The 25,407-nt window shown below is 40.3% G+C and overlaps 1 protein-coding gene across 14 annotated transcripts in view; it reads left to right on the forward strand.

Moving 5' to 3' along the window:
• The window catches only part of DLGAP1 (DLG associated protein 1), an 870,852-nt gene that overhangs the window by 791,775 nt on the left and 53,670 nt on the right, over nucleotides 1-25,407 (forward strand). For 13 of the 14 annotated variants that reach the window (XM_054583387.1, XM_054583384.1, XM_054583385.1 and 10 more), the window contains 2 exons: nucleotides 13,912-14,285; nucleotides 18,311-18,402. In XM_054583387.1, the coding sequence (XP_054439362.1) occupies nucleotides 13,912-14,285; nucleotides 18,311-18,402 (466 nt within the window). The remainder of the gene's footprint in view (nucleotides 1-13,911; nucleotides 14,286-18,310; nucleotides 18,403-25,407) is intronic. The other variant, XM_054583388.1, reaches the window with a different exon arrangement.

Below are 25,407 nucleotides of genomic sequence, written 5' to 3' on the forward strand. Positions count from 1 at the left end.
CCTGAAGAAAGAGCCCAGATCAAAGACTCACCTGGGGCTTTGCTACAGCTGCTCTCAGGACTTTTGTGAGGCTGAGAATAGGGTAAGTATAGCTTTTGGCCTTTCGTTTGGCTAGCATGTTGGCAGGAGTTAACTTCTTAACACAGTGTTGGCATCAGATTTAGAATCCCAGTCACCAGTTCAGGAACGTAACAGACACTTCTTATGCACTTCTTATAAAAATGGAAATCCATCAACTTTATTTTTCATGCACGCCCTCTGACAGCGCTGGGTCAAAGGGAGTTTTTTCCTTCCTCTTTTCATAGCTTCCAGTCCCAATCCTCCTCCTTCTAAATCTTTTATTTTACAAAACAATAGGGAGTGGTGGTAGCCTGTTGCTAGTTGAAGATTTTGAACAATGGGTGTTTCTGAGCCGGGTTTATTGAAATGGTCTTGTCTGTGTCCTGGGGGAGATTGTAAATGAGATGTCAACAGGAGCTCTTTTGTGTAGATGGCATTCAGCCTGAAAGAGAGGAATTTCCTCACTGTGCTAGTATTTAAAGTAGATTTGTTGCTGCTTTTGCTAAAACTTTTTATCCAACTGCCTGAACTAACAGCACAGAATGAGTCACTCGGTGTGATTGTGACTTCCTTCCCTGCTTAGCAAAGCACTGACTCAGTCATTTACATTTAGAAAGGAGAGCTCCTAAGACGCTTTTTTGGATTTTCATCAGCATGAGCTTCTTTCCTACACCGTCACGTGGAACTGAGCTGTCAGCAGCCTTGGGCCCCCCGGGAGAGGGCAGCCTAGCCAGGCTGTTTTTCCCACTCCCTGAAAATCTTCTGGCTGTTTTGCTCACTTTCTTTGTAAAATCCAGAGAGAGGGACAAACGCAATTTCCTGCTTTAAGCCTGTTCCTTTCTCCCTCCCCCTTTTTCAGTAAATGACAGGCAATTTCAGTTAACTCTAATTACCACGGGCTGAGGTTGGATTAAGTCCACCATTAGAAGATAAGGCAACTGTTTTTATTACCTCTCAGCCAGGTGCTGGAGGGTGACAAGACTTGCCTGTATCTGGAGACCTGACAAGGTTATCAGCGACTGCAAACAGGCTGAACCTTTGAGCAGCGGCCATCGAAATGCTTCCTTTCCTTGTGATCCATTTCCCCACCCTTTACTGCTAGTTAATTTTGATTCCTCTAGTTTGTCCGCATTCCTGTATCTTAGCACTTAAGCAATCATATCACAATTATAATTATGAACAGTGTAAGTATCAGTCACGACCTAATCCCAAAACAGGAGCATAAAATTCCAACCTCGGCCCCAAACATACAACACAGAATATTTTAACATATCCTGACTTGGTGGATGGGTATAGTTTCTTTTTCAAATAGTTAATAGGTAAAAATCTTTCACCCCTGACAGTAGAAATCCAAAATACATTGTATTGCCTTTACTTCCTATGGTTCCTTTTGAAAATGGAATGTCATCCAGACTGGGAGATGGTGCAGTGATTATTTTAGATAATGAAAATGTCTAGTGCTCAATCTATTTATAGCTGCAGTTCACTAACCTGTCTTAGTAAACCCATCAATTTATTCTTTAATTCAATCTATGTTACCTGGATTATCTCTATTAGATCTTGGGTTGGAAATGCGGTATAAAAATGCGTATTTTTTTTAACCGTCTGTACTAGGTAATACTGTAATGAATGAAGGGTACCATTGCTGATAAACTTTTGGTGAGTGTCCTGAGTAACATCAAATTAGCGCTGCGCCCCCACCTGGACCTAACATGGGGCCACCCTTCGGCAAATTATGATGGGTCTAGGAAAGAATGTTGGTTTTATGGATTGTTCTGTGAACTCAGATGATGGCTTGATGATCTGTGATAAGAATGAGGAAGAGAATGATGGAAAGGATGAATTCACACACACACACAACCTTGCAAATATGAAGTGTTTATAAGAACATGTCAGGCTCCAGAGATTGGTCCATGTTGTAGTAAGACGCCAGTTAAAAAACCTCCCCGTACCCTGATTATCATTATAACAGAAACCATAATGGAGGTTTCTGATAGCGATAAACCATAAACACCCCACACTCCAACGCTGTCAAGGAAAGAGAGACAATGTCAGGAGAATTATCAGATCTGATCTTGGATTCCTCTTTTCCCAAAGATATAGAAACCTTGCCCACACACAATCCCAAGTCCAGAACCACCCGCCACCTGCCATGTAGCCTTGGCTGGGACAGAGCTCCAACCAGGATCTGAGTTGCTGCTGAAGGAAGCCCTGGAAGGGAGCACTGACTGCCCCAAGGCACCTAAAGGGCCGGGTGGACATGATTGACATCATTCCCTCATCTGTGGTTCTGAAAGCCATTGCCCCAAACCTGACCTTGGAACGACCTTGCAGTGTGGCTATTCTGCTGCTTCCTGCAGACAGACAGCTTAGAGTACGTGATGAAGCAGTGCTCCCCCAAGCCCTCTGGGTGTGTCATGTATAATAGCTTTCTACAGCCAAAAGGGTTCTGAATTCCAAGCACATTTGACCAACAGATATTCTGATAAGGGCTTTGGGATGCAAACATTGTTCTCACAAGGGTTCAAAGGAGATCTTAAGGATAAAAGTATATATAAGGCAGCTCTTTCAAATATCAGTAAAGAAACTTAGATGAGAAGAACCCAGGTTCCAACCAGACTCCACCCTGGAGAACATGGACAACCCACACTCTCCAGCTTCCTTTCATTTGGAGAATTGGGATTGTGGATATGATACCTGGTTTACTAAATTCGGTAGATGGAGATGACGGTGGGAGGCAGGCAGAATGATGGATACCGACTTTAGTGCTGGCCACGCCAGTTTCGTGGAGTTTTTTACCTAATTTTGGCAAATAATAAAAACCTAACTGTAAAATGGAATTTTAAGTGGGGCCTTTAAGTGGCCCTTTACGCTCTAACTGTAAAGGCTAGTGCAAGGACCGAACCTAAGCTTGCAGCGTGATGCAGACAGAGAGCTCTGTGGGACACCTGGACTGGCTCTTCTCTGGATTTGTCGGGGACACTTTCGGGTAATGAGGTGTCATTTTAAAGTGCTGATTCTGTTATTTGAGAGTTAGTAAGGGACTGGTGTCCTTTCTGGGCCAAGCAGGCTGACAAAAAACAGTATTCCACAGGTTAACCCAGATAGTTTTTCCTGTTTTGACTTTGAAAAGGCAGGTTTCAGGGAGGAAGGCAGATGAATAATTAACTGCCTAACTACACAGACAAGGGCCTCTTGTGGCCTCCCACATGCCCTGTTCTCCAGACTCAGGTAATTATTCCTCATCATGCTGAAACCAACAGGAAGGAATGGTGGACGCATTTTCTTTCTTCTTCACTTCCCCACACATCCTGTTTTCCCAGGTTTGGGGATTTGAGTTTGCCTTTGCAAAAATTTCTGCTCCAGGTCAAGCCCTCTCTCTCAGCCCTCAGTCCATAGCCAGCAGCATTGGGCTGCTTTGGTAAACCTGCTTTCTTTCGAAAGCCCAGAGAGCTTGTCAATAGGCAGAGGTTACAGATATATCCAGCCTGAAGTTTTAGTTTGGACTTAGTCTGACTGGACTCTCATTAGACATGACCTACCCTGGTTTGTACACAAGTCACTCGCTCTGCACATCTCTCAGCTTCTCCAGGGAGACAGGTTGGCAACATATGCCTGATACCTTGTTCCCATCCAAAGCCAGCCAGCTCCTGAACGCAGCCTCGGGGCACTTGAGTTCTATTTTGTTTACCAGACACAGAGCTACAGGGCAGGACAGTCCTGTTCAGTTGCGCAATTCCATTCCAGGCTTTTCCTTGTATTCCAGGCCCCAGGTTTCACTGTGCAGGTAGTACTAATTCTCATGAAATGAGGACAGGAGGCCAAGAAAGTTCCCTGGCTCTCAGATACCCATCTCATGCAGGTAGAGCACAAAAGAATAAGTCAATGAATAGTAAGTGAAAGGAACTGAGGAGAAGAAAGGCAGCTGGCATGAATAATAAGTGAAAGGTACTGAGGAGAAGAAAGGCAGCTGTGAGGGATAGGGCAGTTAGCATCAGGAACCCTCCTGCAGCTGTCTGCTCCGTGCCCATGGGCAAAGCCAAGCAGAGAGGATGGAGGAAATTAGGTGGATAGCCCATAGGATCAACTGTTTTCCACTGATAAGAGATTGGTCTTTCACATACTAGCTCCATGTCAAAAGTTGGCCAGTCACAGCTGCATTTGGCCAATGCCAAAACAGAAGTGGGCATTAGTAACAGGAGCTTATATTGCAATATCCAAGATCACTGAGAATAGCTTTGGTGAGTACTCATTTTACTTGAGCCCTGGTGACCTCCTTGTTGGTCTCTTTTTCTTTTTGCCAAGAAGTCTCTTCTCATTCCTGTTCATTTTTTCATCTGACAACTGTTTACCTTATATGGTACTACTCCATGCCACACATGTTCTAAATACTGTAGTCACATCATGAATAAAACAGACAACAATGACTGACCTGTGATTCTTATATCCTCAATTAATTCCTTTCTCTCAGTCTGGTCAGGGGGGAAAAAAAATTCACATAGGAGAATACAGGAAAGTATTGCTGAGAAGTGACATCTGAGAAGAAATGAAAGCTTGTTGATGAAAAGCTTCAAAGAAAAACTCCCTTCCCTGCTTGGGCACTATCCCTACCCCAGGACTCCTAGGCATGCTGTCTTTCAACAAAACTCAGTCTGCCCTAACCTGAGGAGTCGGTGCACCAGCTGCCCAAACAGGAAACCTTATATAATTCGGTAACCCTGACCTTGGGCCCTGAATCTTCCCCTCCTGTAAACAGTCTATTCAACCCAGGAAGGCCTGCAGACCTTGCTGGAACAAATTTTGAAAGATACACCATGTTACAAACATTGGAAAAAAAAATGCCTAAATCCTAGAGGAAGTGACATATCTGATTCAATAGTTGAAATCACTTCATAAACTAATGGAACAAATAGAAATTTAATCCCAACAGATGAAACTGCCAGGGCAGTCACTTGTGTACATGGATGACTCAATAGCACCTGTTGGAAAGGCCGGGAAAATGAGCCGTGAAATCCTGATCGCATTCCCTACTGGAAGCAACAGCCCTGCCTTGCAAATTCGTAAGCCTGATGTTCTCAACATCCTGACTTCAACATGTGTGCCTAGTTCTAAGAAGCTGTGACTCACCTTAGCTACTGGACAAATGATTCTTGCTCAGAGCCCTGGGTTTTTTCATCTTTAGTAGTAAGTGGTCTAGGCAATTTTAGCCAAATGTCTGTCTACTTTCAAGATGTTCCTTTGACATGATTGATTTCAGGCAACAACTGGTTTTACATATGGTAACCCTCCATTTCTAATACTATTTAACTTGTTGCCAAGCTTCATTAAAAGTCCACATTACAAGTTTTAAACCTCAGCCCCTGGACCTGGGCCTTCTAAAATGACTTTTCTCCAAACACCATTTAACTTCCTTTAATTTAGTTAATTAATGGAACTTTTTGAAGAGAACAGTTCCTTTGATCTGAGTCTCTTTCTTAGTTGCCAGTTAACATTTCCAGAGAGGGAAAAAGAACGGATGCCTCATAACTGGCCAGAACTACCAACAGCTCCCAACTGTAGTCATGCTCCAAATCTGAGACAGAGCAGAGGACAGAGTACCTGAGAGGAAGAAGACTGGTTAAAAACACTGCCCTTGGCATTTTTGTGGGTGTTTGCCCCACACAGAGATAAAAGAACGAAGGTGGGGCAGCTGCAAGGCATGCTTTCTGGGAGTCTGGGCCTACGCTCTGGAAATCCTAAGCAATCCTTGCAAACAGGCAAATGGGGAAGCCGGCAATGTGAACTACAAATGCTTCTGCCTGAAAGTTTTCTGCATTCAACATACAAATTCAGATAAAAATGGAAAAATGCAAGTCTCACCCAGCAGTAAGCGTCACTGCCATCCGCCAAACCAAATGGTTACAGCAGTTCTTGCTTTTCAACCTGCCATCATAACAACAAAAAAAAAGTTACCCTGCCGGCTGCTTTAAAAACAAAACCTGCAATCTCAAACCAGAGATCTTACCCTGAAGCTAGAGTAAAATTTTTGTCAAGGCGATAAATTAAAAACCAAGACATTCTGAGTTTTGACTTCCACTCTTTATGTGTTTTTGGAAGACGAGTTCAGTAAAGACGTCCACCCCTTTCCACAAGCGTGACTTACCTTGGAGCTCAGCAGCGCAATTCAAGGTAACATCGGTGATGTTCCCAGCATGGCCACCAGGGGACACTGGAGAGTAGGGTTGCCAGGCCCAGTGTACTTTGTTTTCTCAGACTTTTAGTTGGGAGGGAGGGAGTTGGGAATGGGGGTGGTGCGGAAGATACAGCTGACTTAAAAAAAACCAACGACAACAACCATTTGTTCTCTGAAATTATGCCGCTTGCCATTTTATAAAGCAAAGGTTGCCACGTTACCTGTTGCCAGGTTCCTGAGAGTGCTTGGGGAAAATGTGGGCGAGAAAGGTACAGCACAAAGTCCTTCAGCTTGGTGGCTTTCAAGCTCTGTTGACGGGCTGTCGCTGACATTTGGAGAGCAGCTGCCGTGGATTGCCTTAGCATTGTTTGATTGTAGTTCTAACAGAGGAGTGGCTGCGTCTTACATCATTTCCAGGCATGATGTGCCTGGGGCCTTTTTTTTTCTTCTTTTTTAATGACTAACTTTCTGATCCCTCCCCTTTCTGGATTTAGGTACAGTACAGGCACTGTGAGCAACAGACTCACCTCAGGAAGCCCAAGTTTTGTAGCAACTTGTTAAAACAACTTGAGTGCCTCTTTTAAAAAAAAAAAATGTGACTCAAACAAACCTTTCCATTCTTCCTTCTGAGAACAATGTTGTGTTTGATTAGCCTCAGAGCACTGCTCCATGAAAGGTCTGTTCTCCCCACCAGAACGGCTGCTATCAGTTGAATAGATCTCTAAGCCAGACATGCCGAGGCTTGGGGCATTTGTCTGGCATTAGGAAGTGTCTGGAATACTAGTAACTACCAACTGGCAAGTCTTATGACTACAAGAGTTATTACACCACCCCTCCCTCTCTGTCCACATTCCCTCTCCTCCCCCTACACGCTCACACAAGCATGCTTTTTTCTACTTCAATGGAGAAAAGGTTAACTAGTCTTTGTGGTTTCTGTGGAGGATGACTTTAATGGAAATCATTCTCATAGCTACTTCCCTTGAGCCAAAACTAACCGGGAGAGAAGGCTAGGGGAAGCTCTGAGCCTGTCCCAGCAGCCGGCACCCCACTGCCCTCTGCCATCTCACCATTACGCCGGCAGGGCAGGAACCACTGACCACCACGCTTTGGGTGGCCTGTAAATGTTACGCTGTAAATATTTTGAAACACGGGAGAGATTTTTCTATGTGTATTTTATTTTGTGGAGTTTCTCCTTTTCGCAGTATTTTTAAAGTTGTTGCTGGTACACCCCTTGCTGACCGCTCCAAATTCATTCATTCTTCAACTTCGACAAGTTACTGCAGGGCATAAAGAACTGTTAGGAGCTGTTTCCTGGCAGTTTCTCATGGAAAGCGTTAGGCTTAACTGGAGAAGGCGTTGAAATGGAAGGTTGAATGGGGCCATGAATACAGGTGATTTTGGTGAAGGAAAAGAGATGAGGTTTGGAGTCCTTAGTATGCTAACTGGACCACTTAGCATACTAATATGAAGTACCTTCTCTGAGCATCAGTCTTACCATCAAAACAAATGGGGATAGTGAGCTCTTCCTCTGTCATTACACTGTGTCTATTAAATCTTAGCACAGTGTGTGTTTGAGTAAGGATTTCCCTCTCTGATGGCTAAGTTGTTCTAATGGCATAGTAAGCATATGGATGAATTCTCCATTTCATCATCTTTGTTTTCACCTGGATTTGTGCTTTCATCCTGTGAAGAACTCAAGCCAGACCACTGATTGGCCCTGGGTAGAGGATTCTGTCCTGTGTAGTGAACAACCACGGTGGCATGACCTCCACAATTCACTGCAAGATCAGCACTTCTGGGCCTACTGATTGGAAGCAGAGGCAGTGAACTCTCTTAGCCATTTTGCCCTCAGCTGTGCCAAAACGTGCACCCAAAATGCCAGAACCTGTGTCACTGCTACCAAACAGCCTGTTGGTAATGTCATCTGGCCCCAACTCTTGACTTCCTTCTCACCTATTTAACATCACTCTCAGCAGGTCTCTACTGAAATACCTTTCTACACTTCCATTCATATTCATAAAACCACTGTGTTCCAGTTTGAAAGAAATTTTGTCCCCTACTTTAGGCACCCTCAAGATGGTGGTGCAATTTCAGTAACTTCCCAGCCAAAAGATGAGCTTGTCTGTGTTTGAACAACTTCCAGGGCTGAACGCTCACTACCCAGCAAGGTCCCCATATTCCATCTTTGGGCAACTGACTACTGGGAAATTAGTTGTATGCCTCTCTAAGCTTTCACTTTTGTCATTTTCCTGGGTCCTTACAGAGAACAAGTCCTTGCCATCCTCTACACAATAGCCTTCAAAATAATTAAAAACCCCTTCATTCCTTTGCAAATCAAACAACCTCTTCCTTAAACCATTTCTAGTAAGACAGTTTTTCTCTCCTCGGAGCACCCTGCAGTTTACCCTAAAAGAGAAGGCCCACAGTGAATGCAGCACAATGATCCTTCCATTGTTCTGGTATCACACTTCTATCATTGCACAACTTTTTAGAAGTGTCAGGCAACTTACCTGACATTAAAACCATAAGTCCATCCTGCATTTGTGCAGTAATCTCTTTAGGCTCCAAGTTTAGGTCCTTCCATGTTTCCTTTTTTATTTCTTTTGGCCTTTTCCACTGGATTTGAACATGTTCCTTACACTTTTCAAACTATCTGCAGTGATGGACCAGTTTGTTTGTTTGTTTGTTTGTTTGATGTCCATTCTGTTGCAGAACAATACTATGGTAAAATGCAATGAAAATGAATTACTAGAGAAAGGAAATTTTAAAAAACAAAGGCAAACAAAAAACAACACCACAATTTTCATTAGATTCAACTGTCAAACTCCTGTAGAATTGCTAAAAAGCTTTCTAAAAGTTTACTTGCAATTTTCATGATGTGTCTCACAGTGCACTCATCAAATAGTTTGTGAATCAACACCTGTCTGTTGACTACATTTTAAATAGCACCTCTGTGCACAGAGAGGTGCTGGAAATGCTTAACGACGGGCTCTCCAGGGGACACCCACTGATTTACAGCATCTGCCAACTTCCATAGTGGAACCACTCATGCCAAGGTCGGTTTCAAGCGATCAATGAAATGTCACAGAACACAGATTTGGTCAGAGATGTGCACAATCAACTCTTATGGGCTTGTTCTCGTATTCAAAAGACTTTCTAAAATTTAGTAAACAAGAACTGCTAAATAATTCCTCAGCATAGCTCAATAGTATGTGACCCTATTAATAAGAACAGACAGAAAGTGGTGTTGACCCTACATCTGTTTTGTGGCCACCTGACATGTGTGCTCTTGCAGAGTGGTGAGGGAGTCTACATATTTTTTTCCAGAAAACCTCCACTGCTACAGAAAATAAAACTAATTCCTGACACAGACCTTCCTGAGGCTTATAACACTTATATTAATTTTCTATGCAAATAGAAATAATTTTGAATATTAGATATTACAATATAGAAGATAAAATGGGATAAGAATTTGTTTTCATCTGTCTCCTCTGTGACTTAAAAAAAAAAACAATAAAACTTCCTAACTCAAATGTAAAAGCCAACTGCGTGCGTCTCTAAGCTCAGCAGTGCCATCAGAATGAAAGTGCTCTCATTGAAACCTGGAACCCCACTCCTACTGACTCGCCTCATAAGTGGATGGGAGTCCTTTCAGTCAACTTAGAGCTGGGACAGAATATCATCAGGACCCAGAGAAGGAAAAATAATAATTTTTATTTTGAAATGAACAAAGAAACATATTAGAGGAAGGGGAAGCCATAATAATAATGAAATACATCATTTCTTTTTCTAGTTCCACTTGAACAAAAGGAGTACTTGTGTTTGAAATCAATTGTCTTGAGAATGTTACTCTTAAACAAATGAAATATTTCACTTACTGTCTACAAGCCACTCATCTCTCTCTGTCTTGACCAGACAAGATTTATAAACTTGCGCTTTGCCCTCCTCTACCTTATACTTCCTGGCACTGAGACTTCTGTGGATTCTAAATTATTCATGGTGTAGAGTCATGAGAGTAGAATTAAAAACCAAAAACAAAAAAACTTAGGAAAGAAGAAGAGTTTAGGACTTAGCCTGAAAAGCTAGGAAAGAGTAATGCTGGGAAAAATTGCAGGATCAAATTGTATGAGTTTCTAGGGCAGTACTGAATGCAAACAATTTGGGGCATGAGAAGGAAGGGAATTGTGAGAACTGTGAGCTGTGAGTTGTATCTTCTTTCTTCTGCTTCAACGGGCAATCTTAAAGATTCGAACTCTTTTTCAGTCCTCTTTGATGACTGACAAGTGGTACTTCCTTGACTCTGCATCCTGCCGCATGACTGTGCTAAGCTCTACATGGCAGTGAAACCTCAGCATAAAGCCCCTGGGATAAAACAAGGCCAGTGGTTCTTGACTTCTATTCAGCTGCCTTATTCAAAGTGGGACAACCTTAAATTCTTACCTCCTTCAGGCACTGGAGCTGGGCCAGCCTATTAGGGAAGATCTGTCTGCAAGATTCTCCCTATCCAATCTAACCCTGGTGGACTTCGGGCATTGCTGCTGCTCCCTGGAAGTCCCCGTTGATCAAAGCACTGTGGGGGCTAAAAAATAGAGATTAATATTTTTTCCCCACCTTTTAAGGTCTTCTGGCTGGGCTAATAATCAAATTAACAGAGACAGATTAACAGAAGAAAATCAGTTTTAATACATGCATATGGGGAATTCACAGAGGCATGAAAATGCCACAAAAGACCGTGAGGCAACTTTGGGTATATAAGACATTTTTGAAGAAAGAAGAAGAGGGAAGGGGGAAGGGGAGGATTAGATTTCAGAAGTGAGAATGGGCGATTTACAGGTAGTTGAGGGAGAGGGAACGTAGAGTCTGGCAAATTCTTGCTAGGCGACTCAGAAACAATGGGACACAGGGGGGATCAAGCTAAGAGGCTTGGAGTCCTCCTGCTAGGGGTGAAGATTCTTAAGGTGATTAAGCCAAGGCTCCTTTCAAAGCAGGTTCCTCTGTCTGAATCTCTTGGGCAGGAAAGGGGGTGGACAAAAGTTCTTTCTGAGTCTTTTGTTTCTTGATAAACAGCGTAAGATCAATATCCCAAACAGCAACTTCCAGGTGGCAAAAATTTGGTTCTTTTCAGTGCCAGTGTTATCCCTATGGATATTGAAGAGGAGCTGACAATCGCCTCAGATGGCACCAAGGTGCAGTTGGCCCCAGGGAGTGTCCCCAAACCCAGTCATTGCACTAGAAATGACATGTCCCTCCACTTCCATTCCACACTTATCACATCATGGCAGAATTTTTACTGTAAGTCATAGCAAATGAAATGATACTCTTTCCCTGCATTGTCGAGTTTTGACTGTCCACCTAAAAGAGGAAATTGGGGTAGCTAACCACAAGCAGTAAATCATCCAAAAGATTAGAAGTTTGATGTTGGAATGTAGCATTTAGTTTCTTTGGAATATGAGCAGGCCCAGTGTCCTGAGAAACCATGTTGAAGAGAATAATGAGTTCATGCTGTAAAGATTTGTCTTGGGAGAAATAATAAAATGATCTAGTTTCACCTGATTCAAATAGATTCTATCCTAATTATGGTCACTCCCTCCTCTCCCCCACTCTGGTCTTCAGGTGTATAGCTAAGACTGAGGATTACCCTGAGCAGGGCCATCCTGTTCATACCTTCCTGGGAAGCGGAAGGTGGCTGCGCCAATAGTGACAGTGTGTGAAACTAAACTGAGTGAGATATCAACAGTGCTCACCTGGCATTACCTGGCCGGAAGCTTTGTGGAGGCCCGTGGGAGAACCTGAGACTGGACTGGTTCTGCTCCTGGCTCTGCACCTTGCAGGCACTGTGAGCCTCCACTGGTTGCATTACCTCTCAGGACTGCTCATCGTTGAGCCCTATTCCAATGTAAAGCTGTGTGTTTTATTCAATAATCCTAAATGGAAGATTTTCCTGAGGTGAGCCTCTACCAATCATCCATCCCAGATAACTGACAGGTGACATATGTATTATTCACACTGCCCTTCCCCTGTCCCCAAGAGCACATATGATATTGTAAAGTGACATCTGTGTGGGATTTTTTTCTCCAACTCTCAAGCAATCTCTGGGAAGTAGCCAAACATCTCTGTCCCTGTGTCTTTTATGGTTAAGGAAATTACTCTGAATCACAGGGCAGTGGAACAGCAGGACAGTGTAATAGGGAATTTCTGTTTATTGTTCAATATTGGATGCTTCCTTTGAGTGGCCTCGGGACACATCCTAAGTTTTGAAGCAAGTGCTTAGAGTGTACTTGCTTTCCCTCTTTAAGATGGTCCCAGTGCCAGCAAGAGCCAGGGGTTAGGAGCTGGGATTGGTCAGGACCGGCTGACTTGGTGTAACAGCAGTGACACAGGCTGAGTGGAAAAGGCATAGGGGGTGGGGGTGGGGGCAGGGCAGGGAGCGAGGGATGGAAACACAATGCTTTGAACCATGTTTTAAAGGAACTAAATGAAGTCTTCAGAAAGCTGGTTAAAGAATTGGTTGGTTAAAGAATCTTTACTGGTAGGGAGTTCCCACTTGGACACTTAACAATTCATTTTCATTTGTATTTTCCTATATCATGGTACACAAATGGAAAGCTGAAATCCAGTACATAAAGCTTCTTCAAGACCCTCAGGGTTATAACCAAATGGTTGAAGAAAAGCCCTAGAGCTGCTTCAGCTGGAGCCTCAGCAGGACCTTAACTAAATCACACAGGTCCAAGGACACCTCACTGCACAGATTCAGACCCTTGAGTTGATAAAGTTGCCCTGAAGGACAGCACATTAGGGAATGGACCCAAACAGACCACACACTCATAGACTCATTTATAAACTAGTGTGTACATTTATTTTACAACAGGAGACTTTAGTGCAGTGTATTCCCTCTCACTAGATAGTTCTGCTTGGAAACAACAACCAAAAAATTCAGAGCAAAAGTTTATATAGTGAGCACCTATCCAGAAAGAGAAAGACAGAAAAACAGGGAGGGAGGGAGGGAAAGAAAGAAGGAAGGAGGGAAGGAAGGAAGGAAGGAAGGAAGGAAGGAAGGAAGGAAGGAAGGAAGGAAGGAAGGAAGGGAGGAAAGAAGAATGGAAGGGTGGGAAAAACTGGATGTTGATAAAGCAAGTTGCAGGAAGCTATGCTAACATGCTATATACTCCCACCCCCTACCCAGACACCGCAACTGTTACTGGGATTATACATGCTCACAACCTCTGTACTTTCCTTCTTCTTTTTCCAGTGTTTATCATCAATCATCAGAATCTTCTTTAATGAGTTACTTTGTTTAATATTACCTATATTTAATGTTTTCCTCAGAAGAGGCCTTATCCATGTATACACATTATCTCTCAGGGTGCACTGTTGCCTGGGAAGATTTCTACAGATGGCTAACATGTCTATGCTGATGCATATTAATTTCCATTTCAGAAACTTCCATTTCAGAGGTTGGTGTTTTCAGGTCTTTTATCCCCTCAATTTTGTGAAGGTGTCACCTCATAGAGGGCCCTAAGGGCCCAAGCAGGAATTTTACTTAGTCTGTCAATGGACTTGTGCTCATGTTAAATGTCTTAGTGTTTCATGTGCCCTAATTTCCAATGGATGTCAGTTGCAATATCAGAAATTAAAACCCATGCAGAAATCACAGTGTCTTTGTTTTCACTGTCTTCCAGTGTCATCTTGCATTACAACATATAAGAAGACACCACCTCCAGTCCCACCCAGAACTACCACGAAACCTTTCATTTCTATCACAGCCCAGAGTAGCACAGAGTCCGCCCAGGATGCCTACATGGACGGACAAGGCCAGCGAGGAGACATTATCAGCCAGTCTGGACTGAGCAACTCCACGGAGAGCCTGGACAGTATGAAAGCTCTGACAGCCGCCATCGAAGCCGCAAATGCCCAGATCCACGGCCCTGCAAGTCAACACATGGGCAACAGCCCTGCCACTGTCACCACCACGACCACCATAGCCACCGTCACTACGGAAGACAGGAAGAAGGATCACTTCAAGAAAAATCGATGCCTGTCTATTGGCATACAGGTAACAGATTCCCGTTCTGTCCTTTGAAATAGAAACCCCAAACTAAGAAATGTAACTTTTTATTTTCCTAGAAGTTTTGCTGTCTTGCATTTTGGACCATATAGCTATGTCTAGGACCGGATTTTCCAATTATTGTCTCTGGACTCCCTGCATTGTTAAACACAATGAAAAAAACTTACGAAAGCATTTTGTCTATAGATACTATTAGCAGCTGTTGTTTTTGTTCTGTAAATTGAATGTGTGACTCAAAGGGTAGGCTAATTAGACAAACATGAACACGGTCAAATGCAAAGTGCCTTCAATTCCTAATGCACATTTTGATTCTCAAAAAAGGAGTGAACATCCAAGAATAACCTGGGTTATTGGGTTGTGTTACTGTACATTCAATACCCTTGAGTAACCAGATGAGAACAAAAATGTGAGTCATTCCTCATCGATGTGGGAGGGAGGCAGAGTAAGACCAAAGAACCTGATGATGTGGAAAGCAGTAACTCACATCACAGCATCAAGAGAAAAGAATGCACAGCAGTTTCAGTGCAATTGTTGGCTGTTTAATCAAACATCTCATAAAAATGATCAGACTTCTCATTCACTTCACTATTTTCTGTTCCTCAAATATAACAAACTGATTCCTTTTTTTCACATCTATTCAGCTCGTCTTACCCTGCTAGAAATTTCCTTCTATCAATGGAGAAGAGCTATTCTTCCCCGCTCCCCGCCCCCTGCCCCCCGCCGCCGGCTTTGTTGTGCTGTGTCATTCTGCAGGTGCCCTTTGAGTAATAACTTCCTGATGCGGTGTCCAATAAATCTGTCCACACTGAACTAACACTAGGGCACATCTAAAAGCCAGGAGTGATACATTTTCACAACAGTGTTGTATTTTCATTCACAGTCTGTTCTGCAGAGTCCACTTTTAAAGGGTAATTGAACTTTCTCTGGTACAATGAGTCAAATGCTTTTTATAACCTGCAGGTTACCACAACACACATTGTCAGGTTTCCTAAAAAAACTTGTAGCCTTGGAGCTTGGGACTCCGTGACGCAGCAGAAGGATTGAGCCCAAAGCCAGCCTACACCCCCACACCCTGCACATCTCCCTAGAAGCTAATTCCCTTCCCACCACCCAAAGGATTTGGAGGAGTGGGAGAGAGCAGAAGTCAGTCCTCTGCGTCATCCTAGGCAAATTACTTCACCTTCCTCAGCCTGTTTCCCTGTCTATCCCTCATAGGATTATTTGCAGAATTAGGTTTACTAAATCTGCTTCCTATGGAGGTACAGAATTTTAATATGGGATGATGAAAAAATTAGGGAGTAGGACAGTGGTAGTGGCAACACAACAATGTGAATATACTTAATGCCCCTGGAACTGTATATTTTAAAAATGGTTACAGTGGAAACTTTTATTTACATGTGTTCCACTATAAAAAAGATCTACCTTAAAATACAAAGGCAAAAATCTCCAAATGTAAGCTAATAAATGGTAAGTGTGTATGAAGCATCCCATTACGGCAACTTCATTCACTGTTTGATCTAGTATTCATAAAAATTTCCTTATATTGGAAAATAATTTGTAGATTTACATAGTGGTTAAGAGCATAGATTCTGAAGCCAAATTACCTGTGTTGAAATTCTGGCTTCTCCATTTATTGTGTTACTTCTAGCAAGTTATTCAACCTCTCTGAACTTCAGTTTTCTCATCCTCTGTAATCTTACATATAAAATGGGGATAATTATATCACTCCCTCATAGACTACTGAAAGATTAAATGAGCAAAACACTTAAAACAGTGCTTGCCACATTCTGAGGACTAGATGTGTATTAAAAAAATATTTCCCAAAGGAAGACCAAATCTTCTTTTATTTGTAGATAATATGCATGTCTGCATAGGAAATCCGATGGAAACCACTGAAAAACTATTAGAATTCAAGTAAAAGAGTACAATATAAATACAGAAAAATCAATAACTATTTAATATATTATTACAAAACAGAAAATGGAGCAAAAAGAGCCCATTTACAATAGCAGTAAAAAATATAAAACAACAGCATTAAGCTTCATAAAGAATATATAATACTTATCTAATATCTGAAAACAAGTTTATTTTGAAAATTTTAATACCTCAAAAATAATCTAGAGACTTTGGGAGTTTTTAAAAATTACATTAAAAAGATAACTACAGGATGAGAATGCCATAGAAAATATCAAGATTTATTATGAAATTACCCAAGCCAGGTCTATATTGATGGAAACAGCACATGATAAATTTGGCATCTCAAATCAAAAAGGAGCCAGATCAATTGGTGATTCCTGTGTTTGTGGGAGGGGGCTAGATTGTTAGAGCTCTACGTTGTATATTACACAAAAACATTTTAGGATGGTGGATTTACAAAGTAAAACATGAAAAAATGACAAAAGCATAGTAAATACTAGAGAACTTTTAAAAAATGTACTATGAGTAGGAAGCCTTTGTAAACTATAAATGCTAGATTGACTACATAGAAATTCAAGATTCTCTACAACATAGAACAAAATTTAAAAGACAAATGATAAGAGAAAATATTTACTGTACATATAACTGAAAAGGAGTTATTACAGGTCATAAGATTTATTATAAAGGGTTCCTATAAATAAAATAAAACACAACTCAATAAATAAAAACAAAAAACTAGCAAAGGATATGAATAGGAAATTTACAGATTGTACAAGAGCACAATAGATATTTTAAAATGTGATATTAGCAAAAATTTAAAAGTTTGCCAATATTTAGTATTGGTGAGGGTGTAGGGACATAGATACTCCCACACACTGATTAAGGCAGGATGATAAATGCTTTTAAGGACAATTTGGCAATATCCCTTACAGATGAACATGCTCAGTGCCTTCCATATAACATTTTTACTTCTAAGATTTTTTTCCCAATCAATAGTTGCACAATTTTGCTAAAGATTCATATGAAATGTTTGCACAGTTGTCCTAAAGATTCATATGGAATATTAATTGTAGTACTATATGTAATAGCAACAAAGAGAAAATTACCTTGATGCCCATGTTGTTTATATGGTCATTAAAAAATATTTATATAACAACAACAAAAAAGATTGAGCTAGACCTACATTTACTAATACAGTAAGATGTCCAAAAGATAGCAGTGTTAATGAATAAAGCAAATTGCAGAAAACTGCATATAATATGATCTCATCTGTATAAATTTAACATTAATACTTATTTTTATATGTAATATATATTAAGAGATAGTCAAATGTGCATCAAATGATTGAGAGTAATTCTTGAGGGACTTCAGTTTTTTACATTATATAATCCTGTATTTTGATTTTATATAACTCATATTGAATTTCTTTTATACTTAGCAAAAATAATTTATTAAATACATTGGAAAAAAGAGGTATAAACCTATTTGCTCTGAATAGTCATAGAATTTATTTCAAATTTGGCTTAGACCTAACCTATTACATAGGCTCTCAGTTATATATGGACATGTTTTCTATATGAGCTGTAGTATAACTATTTAGAAACTAGGATATAATATTCAAAGCCAATTCCTTAGTTTAAGGGGGAAAAAATGAAGATATTCCATGGTTTATCTTAATGAGATAAATACCTAAACCTTCCAGTAGTAATAATTCTAACTACCATAAATTAATTTTTTTCCCTCTTTTGTTTTTTTTATCTGCAAATTTAAAATGTCCAAAAACATATTTCCATGTAGTACTCCCTTTTAACATGGTCCTCACAGGTAGATACATACAAATCAATGGAGGAATCATAGGGATTTATTAGGTACTTTTTAAGTGACTAAAATTGCATTTTATGACAATAGGCAGAGTCAAAGTGTGTGCTATAATAATATAGTAATGGCTCTCATTAAATACAAAAATATTGAAGAAAACAGTTACAAATCACAAAACATTCTAATAGAGTACAGATGTTTCTAATGAAAAGTGACTTTTGTTTTTCAAATGAGATAACTAAAATAGAACACCTCTATGTATTTGGTCATTTCTTTAGGTGGATGATACTGAAGAACCTGACAAAACAGGGGAAAATAAAGCACCCAGTAAGTTCCAGTCCGTAGGAGTGCAAGTAGAAGAAGAGAAGTGGTGAGTCCACATGCATTTATCCACTTTCGTCTTGATGCTGGCAAGTGTGGCACAAGTATTTTTCCCCCACGATAAACCAACAAGAGTCAATGATATTTCCCATTAACTTTTGTGACCATTTAAAGGGTAAGCTTGAAATAATACTAACCGATATTACCTTATTCCCTCCTCTACTTTAACAGTAGATACCACTCAATTTAAGTTTTAGTTAGAATAGTAGAGTAGGCACATCACATTCACATACACATAAACATTGTATTACTATTGTGTTGCAAAACTATGCCTCTTTAAAAAACATTCCTATTTGGTACTGTAAACTTTTTAAGAGAAGATTTACCTTATTCCCTTTTTTCCCCTAGCACTTAATAATGGCTGGTGTTTAGTATGCTCTCCATAAATGATAAAGAATGAACGAATGAATGAATGAGAAAGAGGAAAAAGAGAAAATTCCCTACCATTATCCTAAATCACCCATTCCTTCAGAATACTCTTTAAAAAAGCTTACTCTAGGGTCATAGGATCTAGAAATCAGAAACTTAGGAGTTCAGAAGATCATTGAATCCAGAATGTATTTCTGAGGTTAGTACATTTATTTTATAAATGACAACTTGATCCAGAGAAGTATGTGAGTTTCTTAACCAAACTGTGAGGACCATAACATGTGAAACAATATTTTATTGATAATAGTATCCTCAGCTTCCAGAACTGTGCTTTGCACATAATAAATATGCAGCAAATGTTGTTGAATAGAATAAAACTGCAGTTTCGGTAAGAAAAAGAGCTCTACGTTATAAATCAGGACATCATCTAAACTCAGCCACTAACTTTCTGTGTGTTAATTAGGAGGAATTGGTTAAATGTCACCCATCTACCATCTATTATCCATCTATTCAGTAAATATGTATGGAATGTCTCCTATGTGTAAGGGTACCTGTAACATATATTGAAATCTGATAAAAAGTCATGCATCAGTTCATGGAAGGAGCCCTGTTTTAAAGCCTCCTGATATTGATTCTGGTATTGCAACTAAGAGATTTTCTATGTAATTATATTTGATATAATTATATACTGTGAGAAGCCCAGAAAATTGGTATAACTCTTTTGGAAACTATTATGACAAAAATTAGCAATAGTGATATATCTATCCATACCCATTGACCCCGTAATCACATTTATGGGGCTATCCTGAATGAAGTCAGTCAATGGAAGGGAAACAAGTATGGAACATTATCTATCATTGTAAAAGAAAAATATTAACTATCAAATGTCAAACAATGAGAGAATGCTTTTGTAAATTATAGCATACCAACACCGAGGAAAATATTATACAGTTCTTAAATGTAAGTTAATTTGTAAAGAAAATGTGAAAACATGAGAAAATTCCCATGATACAAGGTTAAATTAAAAAATTGAACACATAATACCCATGTATAATATTCACAAACATGGACAGAGACTGAAGTGTAATCTGTAAAAATGGTAGGTTTAGAAGTGATTTTTTTCTTTTACTCTAAAATATTTTCTTACTGCACTTACTGTAAGTGTTAGTAATTATTATTTTTAAGTCAACCTTTCTGACACATGTTTCTTTAATTAAGAGTTTTAGAATTCTTTTGAAAATATCAACGTAGGAGACACAGAAGATCTCACAGCAGGGAAACATATGAAGTCTGTACAGAAGGTATCCAGCCATGTAATATGAAAAGTACAGACACTTACTGAAGAACATACAAGATAAAAGAAACATTGTACATAGGGCAATGATGTCATACCCCTTCAAAGTAGGCACCTTGGGACTTTACACAGTTCTCCCAATTGCCATAAGCTGCCCCATCATAGCTTCCTGAATCTCATTGATGGTGTGAAATCTGTTCCCTTTCAAAGGTGATTTTAGTTTTGGGAAAAGCCAAAAGTCACAGGGCATCAAATCTGGGCTTCAGAGGGCCTGAGTCACTTTGGTGATTTGATGATTTGCCAGAAAACTTCATGAGATGTGGTGCATGAGCCGGTGCTTTGTCCTGATGAAGCTGCCAATCGCTAGTTGCCCAGAGCCGTGGTCTTCTGAATCAACCGAATAGTTTCCATTGAGGGATGTTCAGGCTTAACACAAAATTTGATGCAAATCTGTTGCTGTACTCACTCTGTCGCTTTGAATTGATGGCCACACAGTACACATGCTCACTCAACAGCGTCTACCACCCCCACTGACTAGTACAGTGAAATCATCATTGTTAATGTATTTGCATTCCAGTCCACCCTCCTTGGCTGCCAGGTTACATCAACGTGGCTCAAACTGTTCTTGTTATATTAACAATGGCTGGGTTTTTTTTCCCAGACAGACCTTGTATTTCTTCTTTCCTCACCAGCCTGACTTGCTTGTTTTCCTCAATGGTATAGTAGTTAAGAACACAGACTCTTGATCCATAACCCCTAAATTCAAAATCCTGGCTCTGCCTTTTAGTAGGTAGGGGGACTTGGTCAAATAACTAAAAATCTCTGTGCCTTGTTTCCTTATATGTGAAAGATAATAGGCAGTTTCTGATCCAGCATGTAAGAAGCTTAGAAGTCACCATTCTATCCTAATAACAAGTTAAAAGCTGAGCAAATTGAAAAATCAACAATTCTCCTTAAATCAGTCAGAAAAGTGAAGTCACAGGGCATACCACTTCCCCCGTAATTAGAGAGACAGATAGATAGAGAGAATCACAATGACAGCTTGCTAGAGCAAAACCCAGAAGCAGAACCCTCTGTGGGAACCCATTATCAGGGCAGGAAGACCTAAACTGTAATTGACAAACTGTTGGAAGCTCAGTGTAGAATAAGTCTGAGAGTTTAAAACTTAAGGGGGACCCAGTTATAAGGGGGGACTACCACACTCTTGTGAGTTTTACCTCTGGGAGCTTTACCAGTTCTTCACAGTAAATATCAGAGAAAAATTCCCTTCTGCTTCCAGCAAAAAAAGAGTGAAGGGAACTATTTTTAAATATACCACAACAGTTTGTTCTTAACAGGTCTGCTCTCAGGAGAAACTATTTTACCAGAGCCTAACCTGCTGGAGTTTTATCAGAGCCTAACTGACCTAGGGGAAAGGAAACACCCAACACTAGCCCCCTCTATCCATTCTGTCTCATATAAGGGGAAGAGAAGCTGAGAAGCACTGTTGAAGTGCAGGGCACAGGCCCAATAAAAACTGAGACCTAATCAGTCAGAGTGCTTCCTTGCCTCACCGTACCACCACTGTAGGAAAGGCCTGCTCTCTATAGTTCCTTTCACCCATGACATCATGTGTACATTTCAACAATAATTTATAAAGCTTACTAAAATGTAAAAGACAAAGAACAACAAAGGCCCAAGTTGATATTGACTGAACCAGCATCAGAACCAGAGTCACATATGGCAAGAATTACTTGAATTATCAGACCAGGAATTATTTAAAACTATGGTGAATATCCTAAGGGGCTTAATGGAAAAAGTAAACAGCATGCAAGCAGAGATGGATAATGTAAGCAAAGAGATGGAAATTGTAAGAGAATAAAAAATAAGTTCTAGGGATCAAAAACACTAACAGGAATGAAGAATGTCTTTGATGGCCTTATTAGTGGACTAGACACAGCTGAGGAACTCTGACCTTCTAGATATAACAATAGAAACTTCCAAAACTGAAAAACAAAAGGAAAAAAACCCTAAACATAATAGTAATAACAGAGTATCCAAAAGCCATGGTAGAATTATAGAACATGTAATAAATATATGCACAATAAGAATACCAGAAGAATAAGAGAGAAAGGAATAAAAGTAATATTTGAAGGTGTCAGACACCAAAGCACAGATCCAGGAAGCTCAGAAAAGACCAAGCAGGATAAATGCTCAATACACTTCACTTAGACACATCATACTCAAAGGAAACCAAGAGGAAAAAAAAAATCCTGAAAGAAGTAAGAGGGAAAAATCACCTTCCTTACAGAGGGACAAAGAAAAGAATTACATGCTTCTTTTACTCGGAAACCATGCAAGTAAAAAGAGAGTGAAATAAAGTATTTAATATTTGAGACCTGACCAGGGTGGCTCAGTTGGTTGGATGTCATCCCATTGGGCAAAATGTCCCTGGTTTAATTCTCCGTCAGGGCACATGCCTTGTTTGCATGTTTGGTCCCCGGTCAGGGTGTAAGAGGCAACTGATTGATGTGTCTCTCTCTCATCAATGTTATTCTCCCTCTATTTCTCCCTTCCCCTCTCTCTAAAAATAACTAAATAAAATCTTTTTTTTTTTTTTTAAGTATTTGGCTGTGGCTGGCGTGGCTCAGAGGATTGAGTGCTGGCCTGTGAACCAAAGGGTCACCAGTTTGATTCCCAGTCAGGGAACATGCTTGGGTTGTAGGCCAGGTCACCAGTTGGGGGCACGTGAGAGGCAACCACACATTGATGTTTCTATCCCTTTCTCCCTCCCTTTCTCGATAAATAAATAAAATCTTTTTAAAAAACTATTTAATATTTAAGAGGAGAAAAACCACCAACCTAGGTTTCTGTGCTCTGAAATTACTCTATGAAAATGAGGGAGAAATAATGGCTTCTTCAGACAAACAAAAATTGAAGATTTTGCCAGTAGACCTGCCTTGTTCTTCAGAAAGAAGGAGGAGGATGTAGGTTAGAAACTTGGATCTACATGAAGAAAGGAAGAATGTTAGAAAAGGAATAAGAATTTTTATTTTTCTTATTCTTAGTTGATCTAACAAACAACTAATTGTTCAAAATATTAATAACAACAATCAATTCAAATATATTTTTATAAGTGAAATTAAAGACAGCAATGATACAAAGAACAGAAGGGAGGAATTAGGAACATTAACTTGTTATAATGTACTTGCAGGACTTCTGAAGTGGTATAGTGTTATTGGAAAATGGACTTATATTGGTTGCAAATGTGTGATGTAAACTCTAGAGCAACCACTAAAATGAATAAAAAAAGAAGTGTAACTGATATACTAAGAAAAGAGAAAATGTATGAAAGACAAAAAAATAGGAACAAAGAACTAGAGTAACAAATAGAAAACAGTATTACATATGACAGATATTAATCCAACTATACCAAAAATCACTTTAAATATCAATGGTCTAAATATACCCATTAGAAGGCAGAGGCTGTGAGAATAGATAAAAATAATACCAAGTTATATGTCGTCTACAGGGAATCTACTTCAAATATAAAGACATGTACAGTTCAAAAGTAAAGGGATAAAGAAAGAAATACCATGTTACTACTACTCAAAAGACAACAGGAGTAGCCCTGGCCAGGTGACTCAGTTGGTTGGAGCCTCATTCCATAAACTAAAAGGTTGCAGGTCTGAGTCCCAGTCAAGGCACATAACCTAGGTTGCAGATTCATTCCCTAGTTGGGACACAAAAGGGAGGCAACCAATTGATGTTTCTCTCTCACATTGATGTTTTTCTCTCTCTCTCCTTTCCTCTCTCTTTAATATCAATAAGCTTATCCTCAGGTGAGGATTGAAAATGAGAGAAAGAAAACCGGAGTAGCTATAACAATTTTAGAGAGAGGACTTCAGAGCAAGGAAAGTTATCAGGGATAAAGGAAAGCATTATATGATGATAAAGAAATCAATTCTCTAAGACATAACAATCCTTAATGATCCCTAATAGGAATATCAAAATGTATGAGACAAAAATGATACAACTGCAAGTACAAATAGATAAATCCACATTATATTTAGCCAGAGCCCTCACTGGTGTGGCTCAGTAGATTGGGCATCGTTCTGCAAACCACTATTATAGTTGGAGACTTCAACACCCCTCTATCAGAAACGGATAGCTCACATGGAGCATTCAATAAGATAGACCACATTCTGGTCCATAAAACTTTTATTAAAAAATTTTAGGAACTTCTGGTCAAGATCAGAAGTTTCTGAGTAAAAGAAGCATGTAATTCTTTTCTTTGTAAACATGCCCTTCCTCTTTGCACAACTACAGCAAATATTACAACGAGGCTACAAACCAAGTATCATCCAGAATTATCAGAAAATCAAGCTGTATGGAAGTCCACCAACCAAGGATTTAAAGAAGCCACATTCATCCAGATGGGTAGGAGGGGCAGAGATGCAGAGAGGCATGGATAGGTGGAGAGGCACAGAGAGGAGGAGAGAGGGACAGGCACAGAAAGGCATGGAGACATGGAGTGGCTTGCAGTGGCACCAGAGATGTGCAGAGATGTGGAACAGGCAGTTTCACATCCACATGTGGTGGATAAAAATTGGGAGGGATACCTCAGGATCACAGGATCCCAGCCCCAGACCAGACCCCCCAGCCCAGGGTTCTAGCACCAGGAGTATCAGTCCCCATAACTTCTGGCTATATAAACCAGTGGGAGTTGGGGTGGCAGAAGAAATTGTGGGATTCTCCAGAGGCTCCTCTTAAAGGACCCGCAACAGACTTAGGACTTACTCAGACCAATCCCATCTAAAATTCAGCACTGGGGCAACAGCAGGAAGGGCACCAGTGGCATACAGGGAGAAATTGGAAGTGACTGGGAACAAGGCAAGTGCTGGGAAACAGCTTCTTCCAGGGCAAAACTCCAGAAGCCAGGCAGTAGCATTGTCCCTTCTCAAAGCCCTCCTCGACACAGAGCCACAGAGCAGTGACATGGGTAGCCCTGCCCAGGTGATTACCTAAGGCTCTGCCCCATACAACTTACAGGTGTACTTTTCTACAATAGGCCATGCTGCTAAGTTTGGGAGTCAAGCAGCTCTACCTAATACACAGAAACAAACACAAGGAGGATGCCAAAATAAGGAGACAAAGAAATAAGGCCGAAATAAAAGAACATAACAAAACTCAAGAGAAAGAGCTAAATGAAATGGAGATAAGCAATCTATCAGATGCTTATCTCCAGAGTTCAAAACACTGGTTATCAGGATGCTCCAGGAACTCATTGGGTACTTAAACATCATAAAAAAGATCCAGGCAGAAATGAAGGTTGCATTAAGTGAAATAAAG

The sequence above is a fragment of the Pteronotus mesoamericanus genome, unplaced genomic scaffold (genome assembly GCF_021234165.1).
Source record: "Pteronotus mesoamericanus isolate MK-2021 breed Mesoamerican mustached bat unplaced genomic scaffold, CSHL_Meso_final contig_74, whole genome shotgun sequence".
In the NCBI taxonomy this organism is placed as follows: domain Eukaryota; kingdom Metazoa; phylum Chordata; class Mammalia; order Chiroptera; family Mormoopidae; genus Pteronotus; species Pteronotus mesoamericanus.